Source organism: Asparagus officinalis, chromosome 5, assembly GCF_001876935.1.
Source record: "Asparagus officinalis chromosome 5, Aspof.V1, whole genome shotgun sequence".
NCBI lineage: Eukaryota > Viridiplantae > Streptophyta > Magnoliopsida > Asparagales > Asparagaceae > Asparagus > Asparagus officinalis.
Genome location: NC_033798.1, coordinates 18,293,851 through 18,309,025, shown reverse-complemented (window position 1 = coordinate 18,309,025; position 15,175 = coordinate 18,293,851). Strand labels below are relative to the sequence as shown.

General features: G+C 40.5%; 1 protein-coding gene across 2 annotated transcripts in view; it reads right to left on the bottom strand.

Annotated features, from left to right (window-relative positions):
• LOC109841999 (oligouridylate-binding protein 1B-like) overlaps window positions 1-4,525 on the bottom strand; it is a 16,269-nt gene extending 11,744 nt beyond the window's left edge. The window contains exons 1-3 of one of the 2 annotated variants that reach the window (XM_020410922.1): window positions 4,160-4,525; window positions 2,752-2,813; window positions 1,821-1,923 (exon numbers count right to left, since the gene is read on the bottom strand). In XM_020410922.1, the coding sequence (XP_020266511.1) occupies window positions 1,821-1,923; window positions 2,752-2,813; window positions 4,160-4,279 (285 nt within the window). In that variant the 5' untranslated portion in view covers window positions 4,280-4,525. The remainder of the gene's footprint in view (window positions 1-1,820; window positions 1,924-2,751; window positions 2,814-4,159) is intronic. The other variant, XM_020410921.1, reaches the window with a different exon arrangement.

Below are 15,175 nucleotides of genomic sequence, written 5' to 3'. Positions count from 1 at the left end.
CTATAAGAGGAAAATTATTCCCAATACGAGGGTAAGTAATTTTCTCAGAATTTTTCTCCACTATACTGCACTTGAGAACTCACACAGTCTTTCCCTCTCAAGTACATCACTGACTTGATCGTCGGAAGAACAATGGAGGAACTAGTCCTCGTCCTCTTACGAGTTGTTACACGTGCAATGAAGAACAACTCACCCAAAAACCAAATATTCGAAGAAGTCAGCGGCCCCTACTCAATCTCACCCCCACTACATGATATATGTGATTATTAACATCAACATTCTCTAATAACAATACTAGAAGCACCTCGAATAATCCCTTTTCAGTTGATTGTGTTGATTTATTTACACTTGATTATATAAGGAATTTAGCAAGAACCAAGATAATGAGCTAAAAGGGCATAACCAAATTAAACAAATGCATGCATGTAAAATCCCTACAGAGGCGATGTAAGTTTCCATCTAATGATGCGCCCCCCAAAACTGTAACATTTCAAGCACTCAACACATTTATTTTAACATGATTTAGGTCAAGGTTTGAAGTGTCAATATCCATCAATTATTATGAATGATTTAGGTCAAGGTTTGAAATTTCAACACCCATAAAAATGAAACATTCAAGCACTCAACACATTTATTTTAACATGATTTAGGTCAAGGTTTAAAGTGTCAATATCCATCGTTTATTATGAATGATTTAGGTCAAGGTTTGAAATGTCAATATCCATAAAAATGAAACATTTCAAGCACTCAACACATTTATTTAACATGATTTAGGTCAAGGTTTGAAGTGTCAATATCCATCAATTATTATGAATGATTTAGGTCAAGGTTTGAAATGTCTATATCCATAAAATGAAACATTTCAAGCACTTGACACATTAAATCCATTCTTTCAACATGATTTGGGTCAAGATTTGAAGTGTCAACAGCCATCAACGACTATACATTGTATAATCGAATACATAGCCTCTGCGACACACGATAAATTTGTGCATCTTCATAATGTTTTAGCCAAGGGAACTCCAGCAATACTTGTATAAAAAAGTCACTCCATAAAATAGATACATGATGTGGCATTTTCCATTTCCTAACATCTTCTTTATGCTGATAAAATACTATAGTGGTCATCAATAGTTAATATGTAATTAGACAGATTTGTGTATTTTTATTAACACATTTCAGGATAGAAAACAATATGCCGTGCATAAAAGGTATTTGGACTCGTGAGGTTTATACTTCAATATGTGAGATGAGCAAATAAAGCATGTGCTTCTCGAACCACGAACCACGTCAGAATTGAGTCCTTCACTTGAACTCATTTACACTGTTAGGCTAAAAGGTGCAACATAAAGAAATAGGTGAAAACCCTAATATGTCTCTAGCTCTTGCTAGATTATAGCATTTATAATTTAATGCTTGTGCATTTTTCCATTTTTATAACAGTAACATATTTGAGGGGAAAACTGAAGCTAGACCTCACATCATTAGAAGGCCAGCGCTTCATATTTAGCCTTTGCATTTTAAGTATTATAATATACAAGCACCTATCAATATGCACCAAACTAAGTGATGAGTACAACATTGCAACTTTTTTTGCAAATGTAACTATATAGGTTCTATGTCTTATTCAGGCATTGATAAGAGTTGCATACTAGCTTCGGACAAGTAGTCAAAGATCAAACATAAAGTATACAGTAACTTAACCTGCTCACAGATCATGGATCAAACAAAATGCAGTGATACAAAATGCCACTACAATCACCCCAAAGGGTACTTGTTAGGCACAGCAACAGAATAAGCAAATGATTGAGTGAACAAACCTTCTCTTTCCGTATAAGCTTGCATCCTTCAAGTGGACCAATACTTTGGAAAACTTGAGCTAGAAGACTGTCAGTAACATTTGGATGTATATTGCCCACATACCTAGTTAGCATAAAGCCATCAATCAATAAGAAGAAAAAAATGACTAGCAATAAGAACCAAAATGCAATAACAATATTTGAAACTCTAAAAACAATGAACAGGAAATCTAATATACTATCTAGCATGAGATAGTGGAATATGTGTTTCCAAAGTCTCTATCAATTTTTCCAAATCAATAGTTTCAATTAGCTGACATGAAAAGCTACAGCAACAACATGGCAAAACAAGTACATCAACTCAAAGATGATCCAAATTTTACGTTTTATTCAATTAACTCTCGCATAGTTGATATCAATTTCTTATTTCTTTCTCACATGTAAGTATAAACAAAAGGATAGTTAAATTCATCTCAATGAGGTATTCTATATCTAGAGGAGTTAGGAGATACACGGTCCCTTTCTCTCCTCAAATCACATGTTTTACATTCTTTAGCTTGTGCTCAGCTGAAATTTGATGTCTACTTTGCAATGCCCCACTACCACCTTGAAAACCATACTTTGATGGGTTTACTATCCCATAAGCATATACTTCAAATAGATGAATAAACCCCATAAGCACACTATAATCAAATATTAAAACTTCAATAGATTTTTATTAAACTTGATATGCATTGCACTTGCTCGGAAATTAGTTATGAGGGGGGGAAATGACATTGAACTTCTACAAAAGAAGTCAGCTAGCAACATTCCAGGACTACAAAACTGGACCTGCAGATTCTCTCATAATACTATTAATTTAACCTGTTTACAGCATGTGACAACTAGCTGTAACAGAAAAAGCTATCAAAAGGAAAATTACAAAGGGAAAAAAACTGCTAAAAGCACTCACACACTGCGGCATGTAGATGGGTCAAATCCAGGGGGAAGGTTGCCACTTGGAACAGGCTCCATCTGCAAAATATGAGTGAAAGAAAAAGAAAATAAAAATAAACACCTAGAAATCACTACACTACTTAGTCCTCCTGACAATGGAAATTAGAAAGCAAAAAAGTCCTACAAATATCCGACACAAACTTCTGCTTTCAAAAAATCCTAGACCTAACAAAGAGCAAAAAGTCACACTTTTCTATTCTGACAAAAAATGCTGTCCTATATATGACCACATGAAAGAATATCAATAGTCATCTTGCAGGATAACATGGCGACAGACGGTAAATTTGCAGGTGTGGATCAAGAAGGCACAAGATAGATAGAATACCACATTCCATAATATGGTGGCCAGCAAATTGATGTCAAGGAAAAGCAGTAAGCTAGAAAGCTTAAGAGCAATGGACAATAGCAACCAAAACATAGCTTGAACCCAGCATATCTCTGTGAAGTTTTATAACACATCTCGGTCAAAAGAGATCGATGCCAAAGCCAAAAAGAAAAAAGTTATAAACTAAGTGCTCCAGCAAAGGCTCAAGTACAAAATTATGAGAATAGCTTAAGGCATAGATGATGAACTAAAAGTGTGAGAAACTAAGTGCAAGCACACATTTTTATCGTCCTACAGACAGTAGGAATGATATGTTTACTCTCTTAAACATATGTGACTAACCACAAGTCAATCTTTTCCAAACCAAGTACAAATAAATATGATATAGCGACGAGAAATCAGAAATGTCCACCAATTATTCAAGAAAAGACTACTTCGCTAGAGTTTTCCCAATGTTTCTGTTGATGATTTTTCCTAATGTTTCTGTTAATGATTGCTTGTGGTTCATAACAAATGCCGTAAAAGATAAATTGTGTGTGTATTCATAAAAAATGGGGGGAAATTAATTCATGAAATGAGCTCATGTATCATATAAGCTAAACAGAAGACCTCTACAAATGCTTTTAGGTTCTAAATTTTTTTTTAAAAAAACTAAAGAGTGTAATAAACCCTTTAAAAAAAAGCTACACAAAGTAAAGAGTACGTGCTAGAAGTTACAAAATATATATAAGTTCTCTTGTTCTTCTTTTTCTTTCTTTCTTTCTTTCTTCTTCTTCCAGCAAGACAGAATGTGAAGGTTCAACTTATATTCAAAGTTCACAAAAATAATTATATGAACCCTAATAAATAACACGTACTCAAAACTGGTGTTTTTAACCAGCCAAAGTAAAAGAAGAGGATTCAGAGGACCTAAAGAATAATTTCCCACAAAAGATAGAAACTTCACAAGTATAATCAACGAAACAACGAATCCCAGATCCTAAACAAAAACACAACCACGATCCAAGCGCAAACACCACAGATCGATCGAGAATCGAACCTGAGACATCGCGGCGGCGGCGATGACGCTGGAATGATACAACTGCTGCTGCTGTAGCATCGCTTGCTGCATTAGGGCTTGCTGCTCTTGCTGCTGCTGCTGCTTCAATCTCTGATTCATCTCCTCCCCCCAAAAAAGAAATCAGAGATCAGAGCAGCGGAAACCCTAGAAATGCTGGATCGGTGAAATGAGAGGCGGGCAATTGATTTGTTTGACTGGGATTTTGGGGATCGAGATCGGGGGAAATTAGGGCAAGGTCGAGACTCACCCCCCGTGAAGTGACGAAGAAAATAGGGGAACGAGGGTTGGGTTAGAGAGAGAGAGAGAGGGAGAGAGTGGTGAAAACCCTGGTTTTGACTAAGAATTGAAAATAGTTATTTTGTCAGAGGGTGTGATTGGTTGTTTCAACCCCTAAAGCCGCGTTTAGGGCCTGTTTGGTTCTTTTCCTTCCCTCTATACAGATGACTTTTCTTCACTTTCTTGTGTTTTCTTCACTTTCCTGAAAAATAATTCTTGTGTTTGTTTCGCCCAAAAATATATAGTGGAAGTACTTTCCATCATTTTCTAGTGTTTTGGTTCAACTTGAAAAAAGAAGAAAATAATTGATGTGTGAATAGATTTCCTCATTTTCTAGTGTTTGGTTCAAACTAAAAATCAAGAAAACTTGATTGCGGTCACCATGGTAAGATTACCACCCATCATCATAGTTGTGCTCAGAAAAGGCCAATTTTTCATTATCTGTCTCGTCATAAAGTTTATAAATAGCAATGTTGGCTGCAGTATATTGTCTCGCCAATATATTGTTGTTATAAACTTTGGCTGCATATCTTAAAAATAGCACATCATCATAACACAAAATATGCATACCAACCGAAGGCCAACCAAGAGCTGAAACCAAGGCCGAGAGCAGGTTGAAACCATGCACAAAATTAAAACAAAGGCCAAGCATCAACATGAAACCAACGGCCAACCATAGCTGACCAACAACACATAATAGTTTAAAACCAAGCAATCAGGGGCAAGCAACCAAGCGCAAGAGCTAGTTGTAAGCACACAACTGAAATGAAACACAAATCCAGACTCACCAAAGGCCAACCAACATGGAAACCACAACAATTTAGGGTCCAAGGGCCAAGCAACAAGAGGCTGCAACCAAGGAAAGCACACACCTGAACATGAATCATCAACATGAAAACAGCAAACAAAACAACCAACATGGAAACATCAAACCAACACAACCAAGAGCTGAAATCAAGGCCGAGAGGAGGTTGAAACCATGCACAAAATTGAAACAAATGTCAGGCATCAACATGAAACCAAAGGCCAACCATAGCTGACCAACAAAATATGCATACCAAGAGCTGAAACCAAGGCAGAGAGTAGTTTAAAACTTGCACAAAATTAAAAATAAAGGCCAAGCATCAACTAAAACCGAAGGCCAGCCATAGCTAACCAACCAATGGCCAAGCAAGAGCTGAAACCAAGGCCGAGAGCAGGCTGAATCATGCACAAACAAGAAATGCACACAACTGAATCACATGGGCCGATAGAATTGCAATCAGACTGCTTACCAACAAAACGGAAACACAAAGGCAAGCAACCAAGGCCAAGAGCTGAGGCAAGAATCCAGAGGCAAGCAATCAGGGGCAAGCAACCGAGCCCAAGAGCTGGTTGTAAGCACACAACTGAAATAAAACACAAATCCAGACTTACCAAAGGCCAACCAAAGGCCAACACAACAATTTAGGGTCCAAGGGCCAAGCAACAAGAGGCTGCAACCATAAACCTGCACAAATTTGAAATAAAGACCAAGCTTCAACTGAATCCGAAGGCCAACCATAGCTGACCAACCAAAGGCCAAGCAAGAGCTGAAACCATTGCAACCATGGCCAACCAAAGGCCAACACAACAATTTAGGGTCCAAGGGCCAAGCAACAAGAGGCTGCAACCAAGGAAAGCACACACTTGAACATGAATCATCAACATGGAAACAGTAAACCAAACAACCAACATGGAAACAGCAAACCAACACAACCAAGAGCTGAAACCAAGGCCAACTAGAACACAAATTTAGACTCGCCAAAAGCCAACACAACAACTTAGCTCCAAAGACCAAGCAACTGAAACCAAAGGCCAACTGAAACACAAATTCAGACTCACAAAACTGATCAACCCAGGCACATAAAGCATGAAAATAGGCTAACAAGAGCCAAGCTTGTACAAAGGCCAAGCTGAAACCATTGCAACATGTCAGGTACACAATGGAAACCACAAAAAAGCACAACTGAAACAAAGGCCAAGCTATTTGTTTTGGCCAAAAAGCCAATAAAATGGGAGTATGATATCTGACACAGGAAAATGAGGCCAAGCAACATGTCAGGTACACAGCTTAAACCACAAGAAAGCACACAACTGAAATGAAACACAAATCCAGACTCACCAAAGGCCAACCAAAGGCCAACACAACAATTTAGGGTCCAAGGGCCAAGCAACAAGAGGCTGCAACCAAGGAAAGCACACGCCTGGACATGAATCATCAACATGGAAACAACAAACCAAACAACCAAGATGGAAACAGCAAACCAACACAACCATTAGCTAAAACCAAGGCCGAGAGGAGGTTGAAACCATGCTGACCAAGGGCCAAGCAACATGGGGCCAAGCTGAAACCATTGCAACATGTCAGGTACACAATGTAAACCACAAAAAACACAACTGAAACAAAGTCATAGTTGTTTGTAATAGCAATGTGCTCAGAAAATGTGCTCAGAAACACAACTGAAACACAACCGAGCTCCAAGGGCCAAACAACCCAAGATGGAAATCAAACTAAAGCTTAAAACAAATTATAGAAAATGTACTCAGAAAATGCTCTTTTCTTCATTATATGCCTCGCCATGAAGTTTATAATAGCAATGTTGGCTGCATTTATTACCTCGCCAATTGATTACTAGTATAAACTTTAGCTGCATATCTTCAACATTGAAGCCCATCATCATAACACAAAATATGCATACCTCTTTAACTTTAATCCATCGAGGGGAAATCATTATAAAACCCCACTTGTAAACCTGTCAAACAAGTTTGCATTAGCATACCAAGTTTATAATATAACATGTAAAGCCACGATTGAGATGCATGAAGATAGAGATAGTAGAATTAGTTTTGTACAAATGTAAGTTTAATATATGTACCATAGTTGTTAGGCAAAATGATGAGCAATCATCTAGCTCATTTACATCCAAAAATAATTACGCTCATTTACATACAAAAATAATTATACAAGCATTGTTATAATTAGCTAGTTTCACAAAAATATCCCAAAAGCTAGGCAATCCAACCTTCCACCATTCTAATCAAGAGGTTGACTTTTCATGAACTCAGTCAACGCCTTCTTTTGCATAATAGTTGGCCTCCCCATAAACAACCTAGCTTGTGATTCATTCTCATGCAATTGTTGATAAAACTTATTAAGAATTTCTATGTCAAATTCATCATCATGTGCAAATATAGCTTTTGCCAACTTCTCGGTCCAATGCATACTCACCATGCGCATAGATGAGGTGAATTGTTTTACCATATTTACTATCTCACGCATAAGCACCGTGTCCTCACTAAACCTAGCCTCCTTTCCTTTACGCATCTTTGACACGTCATTTTTAGCTTTGTTCACACTAGAAGATGGATTGGATTTTGAGGGCATAGTTGGAACCTTCGGTGGTGGAATATCATCTTCATCTATAGAGACATAGCTAGGTGTGTTCTCCTTTGGCATACTAATATCATCATTATCATCACCAATATTAAAATGTGCACTACCACCAAATTGTGACAACACATCTATCGCATAATCTCCTCTAGCAATATCGTCTCCAATAATAGTTGCGAGGTCTTCATAATGTTTCATGGGCTTGTTGATGTATTCCCTAAGTTTAGAACTATTTATACTCTTATCCTGCATAGTTTAAGGCATATATCAAATACATATATGGACAACATTGAACAAAATTAGAAATATTTGATAAGAAATGACCACTAGAAAATTGTAAATACCTCTAAACATCTATCAAAGCAAGCTTCATCCATAGTCACCATCTTCTTTGCATCATCCCAACCGGCACCGCTCAAGTTACGATATTTTTGCATGTCCAAGAATCTATTGCGAATAGTTTTCATACGATTTTCCACATTCTCGGTAGTGAACGTTGAACCTAATTGTTCATTTATATGAAAGGCGACGCTATGATAAGCGGTTTTTTTGAACTTCTTATCCGCCTTCATTCATTCTCTAGCACATTTTGCAAGGATGATACGAGTTGTCGTGCGAGCACCTTTGATCGCGGAATTATCAAAGGTGGGTAGAGGAGAAAACAATAAGAACACAAGAATAACTCAGGTTTTGAGCGAAGGAAAATACATTCTCTAGATTATGAGTATGCAATTTACAATCTCTCACAGTCTCACTCTAGAATTGAAGAACAGGCTCTCCAAATCTCAATTATAATTTTTAATCTCTCTTGATTAAACTCTCTGATCTTTTAAGCCCTAAAATAATCCCTTATATATGTGTACAAACGAGGGTGGCAAAGTGGTAAATAACCAAACCCAACCCAAACAGGAAAACGCGTAAATAGAGTCCTTAACGAATCTGGAAAACTCTGATGAGTCGACTCATGACTGAGATGAGTCGACTCATCCGAAACTGGACGAAACTCAAGACCAACAATGAGTCAACTCATGACTGAGATGAGTCGACTCATGACCTCATATGAGTCGACTCATAACTGATGAGTCGACTGGTCAGAGACGAACTGCAAACTGAGCTTGGTTTCGTGAGTCGACTCATGACAGGCATGAGTCGACTCAACCTGATGAGTCGACTCATGTACATGTATGAGTCGACTCACAGGCTGAAATCTGGATACTTTGACTCTTCGATTCTCTGCCTCATTTCTCGCTCTAACCTGCGTTCCCTTGTACTATTTGACACCTCTATTCTCATGCTATCATGAGAATCATATATCCTCAAGCTCCCATGAGGATCGCTAAGTTCTGAAGAGAAGATACACCCGTATCATGGGTCCCCCTTTAGGAACTTAAAGTCCCGTTCAAGTTAGAACTTCAGCTGAGGAAACTCGCGAGCCCCTCCTTCTTTGTTGAACCATTTAGCCTTGCTAGGAACTTGACCTTGACGTCCAATGAGAAACGACTCCTTCATTCCCCATCTCGTCGTGGTCGTCTTTCGCTCCAAAATGCAATCTTCCTTCAGCGGCTCCTCTCTATCAAACCATAAGTCTTCAACATGCGGCAAGATCACCTTGTCATCACCTTCATCATCCAGTAATGGATGCTCAAACAACTTTAAGTATTCGGCATTGATCACCGAATACATGCCTAACTAAGGTGGTAAATCGAGCTTGAAAGCGTTGTCGCCAATCTGATCAAGAATCTGAAATGGACCATAACGTATCGGTTTCAACTTCTTCCCTTCGCCCTTGAGCCTCTCCTTACTCAATTTCAGCCACACTATATCACCCACTCTAAAGTTACAAGGAACCCGATGTTGATCATGCTTCGCCTTGTACCTTGCTTGTGACTTCTTCAACTGTGCTTCAACCGAGGCATGAATATGTGCAATCTTCTCCAGAAATCGCTGAGCACGTTGTCTTTCATTCCCCTCCTTGCCGTCCGTCGTAGTTTCACTCGAAAACACAAGATCAAACGGACTAGGCGATAAGAATCCATAACAAGTCTCAAACGGTGACTTTCCCGAAGATCCATGAATCGCCCGATTAAAAGCAAACTGCAAATATGGTAAGCTCTCATCCCAAGTCTTGGGATGCCTAGAATTATACCCCCGCAACATATGCACCATAGTTCGGTTGACTACCTCCGTTTGTCTGTCTGTTTGTGGATGAAAGGCTGTACTCTTCTTTAATTTAGTGTCCATCAAACTCCATAAAGAATCCCAAAAATATCCGAGAAAATGGCTATCCCGATCCGAAATTATCAAACTCGGCAACCCAAAATGCTTCCACACATGCTCGAAGAACAAATGTGCTGCACCCGCTCCCGTCACGGTCTTCTTATAAGGAATCAAAAACACCATCTTACTGAACCGGTCCATCACAACATACAAATAGTCATGCCCGCGCTTGGTAGTTGGCAACCCTCCTAGAAAATCCATAGATATGCTCTCCCACAGCCTAGAAGGAACTGGTAGTGATAGGTACAATCCCCTCTTCCTGTTAGAAGGCTTCGAAATACAACATAACTTACACTCTCCAACATACTTGGTCACATCATCAAGCATCTGTGGCCAAAACACATGTCGTCGTAGATTGAGAAGTGTCTTTTGAATTCCAAAATGTCCTTGCACACGCGAGGTATGTGCCTCTCTAATCCACTGCAACTTATCACCATCCTCCGGAATACATAGTGATGTTCCCGATACAACAAGCCATCTTCTCCAAATGCATACTTCCCCCTTTGACCAGCCTTCGTATGCTCGAACACATTACCGAAGTCTCTACTGGATGCGTACAGCTGTACATACTCCAAAGGAACCAAGGGCTGAATACGCGTCGCCACCAATAAAGCCCTTACCGACGGACGAGATAACATATCGGCCAACTTATTTGTCGCCCCTTCTTGTACCTAATAATGATGTTGAAAGCCATCAAATAAGACATCCACTTCATGTGCCGCGCATGCTGTAGCTTCGTCTGGGCATGTAAGAACTCCAACGACTTGTGATCCGAGTGCACAACCACCTCCTTCCCCAACAAGTACACCCTCCAATGCTTAATCGCTTGATAAAGTGCATAGAACTCCTTGTCATAGGTCGGATAGTTTGCAATAGCACCCGTAAACATCGCAGAATGGTATTCCACTGGCTTTCCATCCTGAATCAACACTGCGCCCATCGCATAACTAGACGCGTTAGTCTCCACCTCGAAAGTCCGCTGCAAATTCGGCAAAGCTAACACCGGTGCCTCCGAGATCTTCCTTTTTAGCAACTGAAAAGCCTCCTCATGCGTCCTTCCCCACTCGAACTGAACCTTAGCCTTTGTGAGGCCATGTAACGGTGTCGCATAAGTCAAAAAATGTCGAATAAACTTGCGCAGATACTGGCAAGCCCCCATGAAGCTTCGCACCTCAGTCACTGTCTTTGGCGTCGGCCACTTCATGATCACCGCCACCTTACCCGGATCTATCCTCCTCTGGCCCTTCCCCACGATGAAGCCGAGATACACCAACTCGTCCTTCCCAAACTCGCACTTCTTCCCGTTGAGCTTCAGTTGTCCGTCCTGCAACACTCTAAACACCTTCTCCACATGAACAAGATGCTCCTCCCAGGTCTTGTTGTACACCGAAATATCATCAAGGTACACAATCACAAAATCCTTTATGAAAGGTCACAACAAATCATTCATGAGCCTCATAAAAGTCGCCGGAGCATTGCATAACCCAAACGGCATCACCAACCACTCGAACAGGCCCTGTTTGGTCTTGAACGTCGTCTTCCAAGTGTCTTCCTCCCGAATCCTCACCTGATGATAGCCAGACTTCAGATCCAACTTCGTGAAGAACCTCGCTCCCTCTAACTGGTCCATAAGATCATCGATCCGTAGTAGTGGGTAATGATTCTTGATCGTTATCTTGTTGAGCACCCGGTAATCCACGCACATGTGCCAGCCTTGATCCTTTTTAGGCACCAATAACACCGACGACCCATAAGGTGAATAACTCGGCACTATCACTCCTGTCTCTAAGAGCTCCTGAACCTGTTTCTTGATCTCCTCGGACTCCTGTACTGATGTGCGGTATAGGCCTATGTTTGACAAGGAACTCTCACCGGTCAACATAATCTCATGCTCTACACCACGCCGTGGTGGTAGTCTCGTGATCCCCGAAAACAAATCTGCATACTTGGCCTTCAAACTATCAAGATCCCTCTCCTGAAGTTTGCTCAAGGTGGACAAGCATATCCTACTCAGCTGCTCTTCATAAGGCCGAATGAACAACAAAACGAACCTCCTGCCCACATTCACTAACCTCTTAGCCTGAGTCACCGTCACCAAACTCGTCTCTTGCAGAAGAGATGCCGAACAAAAAATGAATTGCGCGCCATCCTTGGTGAACGTATACTTTTGGGCCCACTGATCATATACTGCGTGTCTATCCCACAAGTAAGGATTGCCCAAAATAACTTGGCAAACATCCAACGGAACCACGTCGCATGTGACCTCGTCAATATATGACTCATGGAGTGCAAATCTAAACGTACACTGGTTCACCACACTCAATCCCGCTTCCTTCTGAATCCACCCTAAAGGATAGGGCTTCGGATGCTTTACCGTCTTCAATCCCAACTTCTGTACTAATGCTTCAGATATCAGGTTCTTCTGACTCTTTGTATCTACAATGGCATCCACTAAGCTGGTCTTGACCTGCAACTTCAAAACAAAGAGCTGCTCCCTCGGGTCGTTTCTTCTTTCGCGGCCTTTTCCCCCGCCATAAGATTGTGTTGGGTTCTGTCATTCCGGGAACCTCCTTCGGACCCTGCGCTATCACGTATGCTTTCTTCTCCTCTTTCTTCTCCTCTTTCTTCTTCAACCCTTTCGGCTTCAGATGAGGGTACTTCTCCTAGCAACGATCAGCCACGTGCCCTGTCTGCTTGCTGTAATTGCATGTCAATCCTGCCTTCCCCGAATCACCCTTCTTCTTCTCTTTCTTATGTTGAGAGCCACTAGACTTGCCTCCCGATTGTTTGGAATCTCCCTTCGTTTCGTTGCCCTTCTTCTGTTTGCCCTTAATGGCAATTGCCTTCACGCTCGCGTCTGCAATCGTCCCGACTGTGAACAGCTTCATCTCCTTCCATATGTAATCATTCAGACCCGCCATGTATTTCATGAAGATGGAGTATTCCTCTGTTTCGATGTTTAGAACCATCGTCTGCTGCTGGAACTCCGTCATATACTCTTGAACGGTCTGATTGAAACTTTGGCGCAAGCCGTACCACTTGTACCAACGCTCTTCAAGGAACCCCACCGATAGAACTGCTTCCTCAATAGCTCCTTGAATTTGTTCCACGACACCGCCTTCTTTTCCTGTTTGCAGTAGGACTTCCACCACGTCAACGCGTGACCCGAAAGCTTCAACATCGCGAACACGATCTTCTCCTTGGATGAATATCTGTAAAGAGTGAAGTACATCTCCATACGCTTAATCCAATCATCGAGCTTCTCCACATTGACACTCCCATCATAGACATGAATCTCCACTTATTTTTACCCCCTTGATGTCTAGTAGTCCTAACAATCTTAGTTCCCTCATCTGAATCAGACTTCTCGCTCTCTTCATCGGACTCGACGAGTTTCTTCTTACCCTTCGAAGAAGATTCCTCCCTTTTGTCCCCTTTGTTAATGAGACCTACGAGCTGACTGAGTGTCGAACCAATCGTCTCGATCTGCTTTTCTATGGCATCAAGTCTTGTTGAGTTATCTGCTTCAGACATATTCTCCTTCCTTAAATCTTGGGCTCCTTCCAAGGAAGTAAGGATCTCGCCAAGCTTCTTGTACTATGATCGAGTAAGGACCATACACAGGATGCCCCTTCACCGGATCTGATGCTCTGATACCAACTTGATACGAGTTATCGTGCGAGCACCTTTGATCGCGGAATTATCAAAGGTGAGTAGAGGAGAAAACAATAAGAACACAAGAATAACTCAGGTTTTAGGCGAAGGGAAATACCTTCTCTAGATTATGAGTATGTAATTTACAATCTCTCACAATCTCACTCTAGAATTAAAGAACATGCTCTCCAAATCTCAGTTACAATTTTTAATCTCTCTTGATTAAACTCTCTACTCTTTTAAGCCCTAAAATAATCCCTTATATATGTGTACAAACGAGGGTGGCAAAGTGGTAAATAATCAAACCCAACCTAAACAGGAAAACGCGTAAATAGAGTCCTTAACGAATCTGGAAAACTCCGATGAGTCGACTCATGACTGAGATGAGTCGACTCGTCCGAAACTGGATGAAACTCAAGACCAACAATGAGTCGACTCATGACTAAGATGAGTCGACTCATGACCTCATATGAGTCGACTCATAACTGATGAGTCGACTGGTCAGAGACGAACTATAAATTGAGCTTGGTTTCGTGAGTCGACTCATGACAGGCATGAGTCGACTCAACCTGATGAGTCGACTCATGTACATATATGAGTCGACTCACAGGCTGAAATCTGGATACTTTGACTCTTCGATTCTCTGCCTCGTTTCTCACTTCAACCTACGTTCTCTTGTACTGTTTGACACCTCTATTCTCATGCTATTATGAGAATCATCTATCCTCAAGCTCCCATGAGGATCGCTAAGTTTCGAAGAGAAGATACACCCGTATCAAAGGAAAGGAAATAACAAATCATCATGTTTACTCTCCCATAATGTGTAATTCTCCCCTTGCAAGCCTCTTTCTTTTGGGATTTATGAGCAATAGCTTTTTTTTCCTCTTTGGATTAGGGGATGAACTTTCATCACCATCAATATCAATAGCACTTCCCTTGTTGCTTTATTGTTGATTAGGTGATGGAGTTTTACCCATGCTATAACTTTGACGTTGTAAACTTGGAGGAGCATTTAGCATGTTCATGAATGACATTGATGGTTGTTGGCCTATTCCCCAAAAGTTAGCATCTTGCATTTGAAAATTATTCCAAAAATTAGGACCTTGGCCAACTTGTGAAGAGTGATAAGGCATAAAGCTTGGGTTAAACCCACAAGGGATTGATGAATTCCTTGGGGTTCTAGACGATGAATTGGATGTCGTACTCTTGCCTTTGACCTTATCAAGTTCCTCACAATTGAAGTTATCGGTCATACCTAGAAAATAGTAATAGAGAAATACGAAAAATATACGTAAGTTGAGTAAATAAAGTGTGTCCTAAGAGAATTCCATACAACACATAATAGTAGCATACAAATGTTTCTCAATTAACATTCT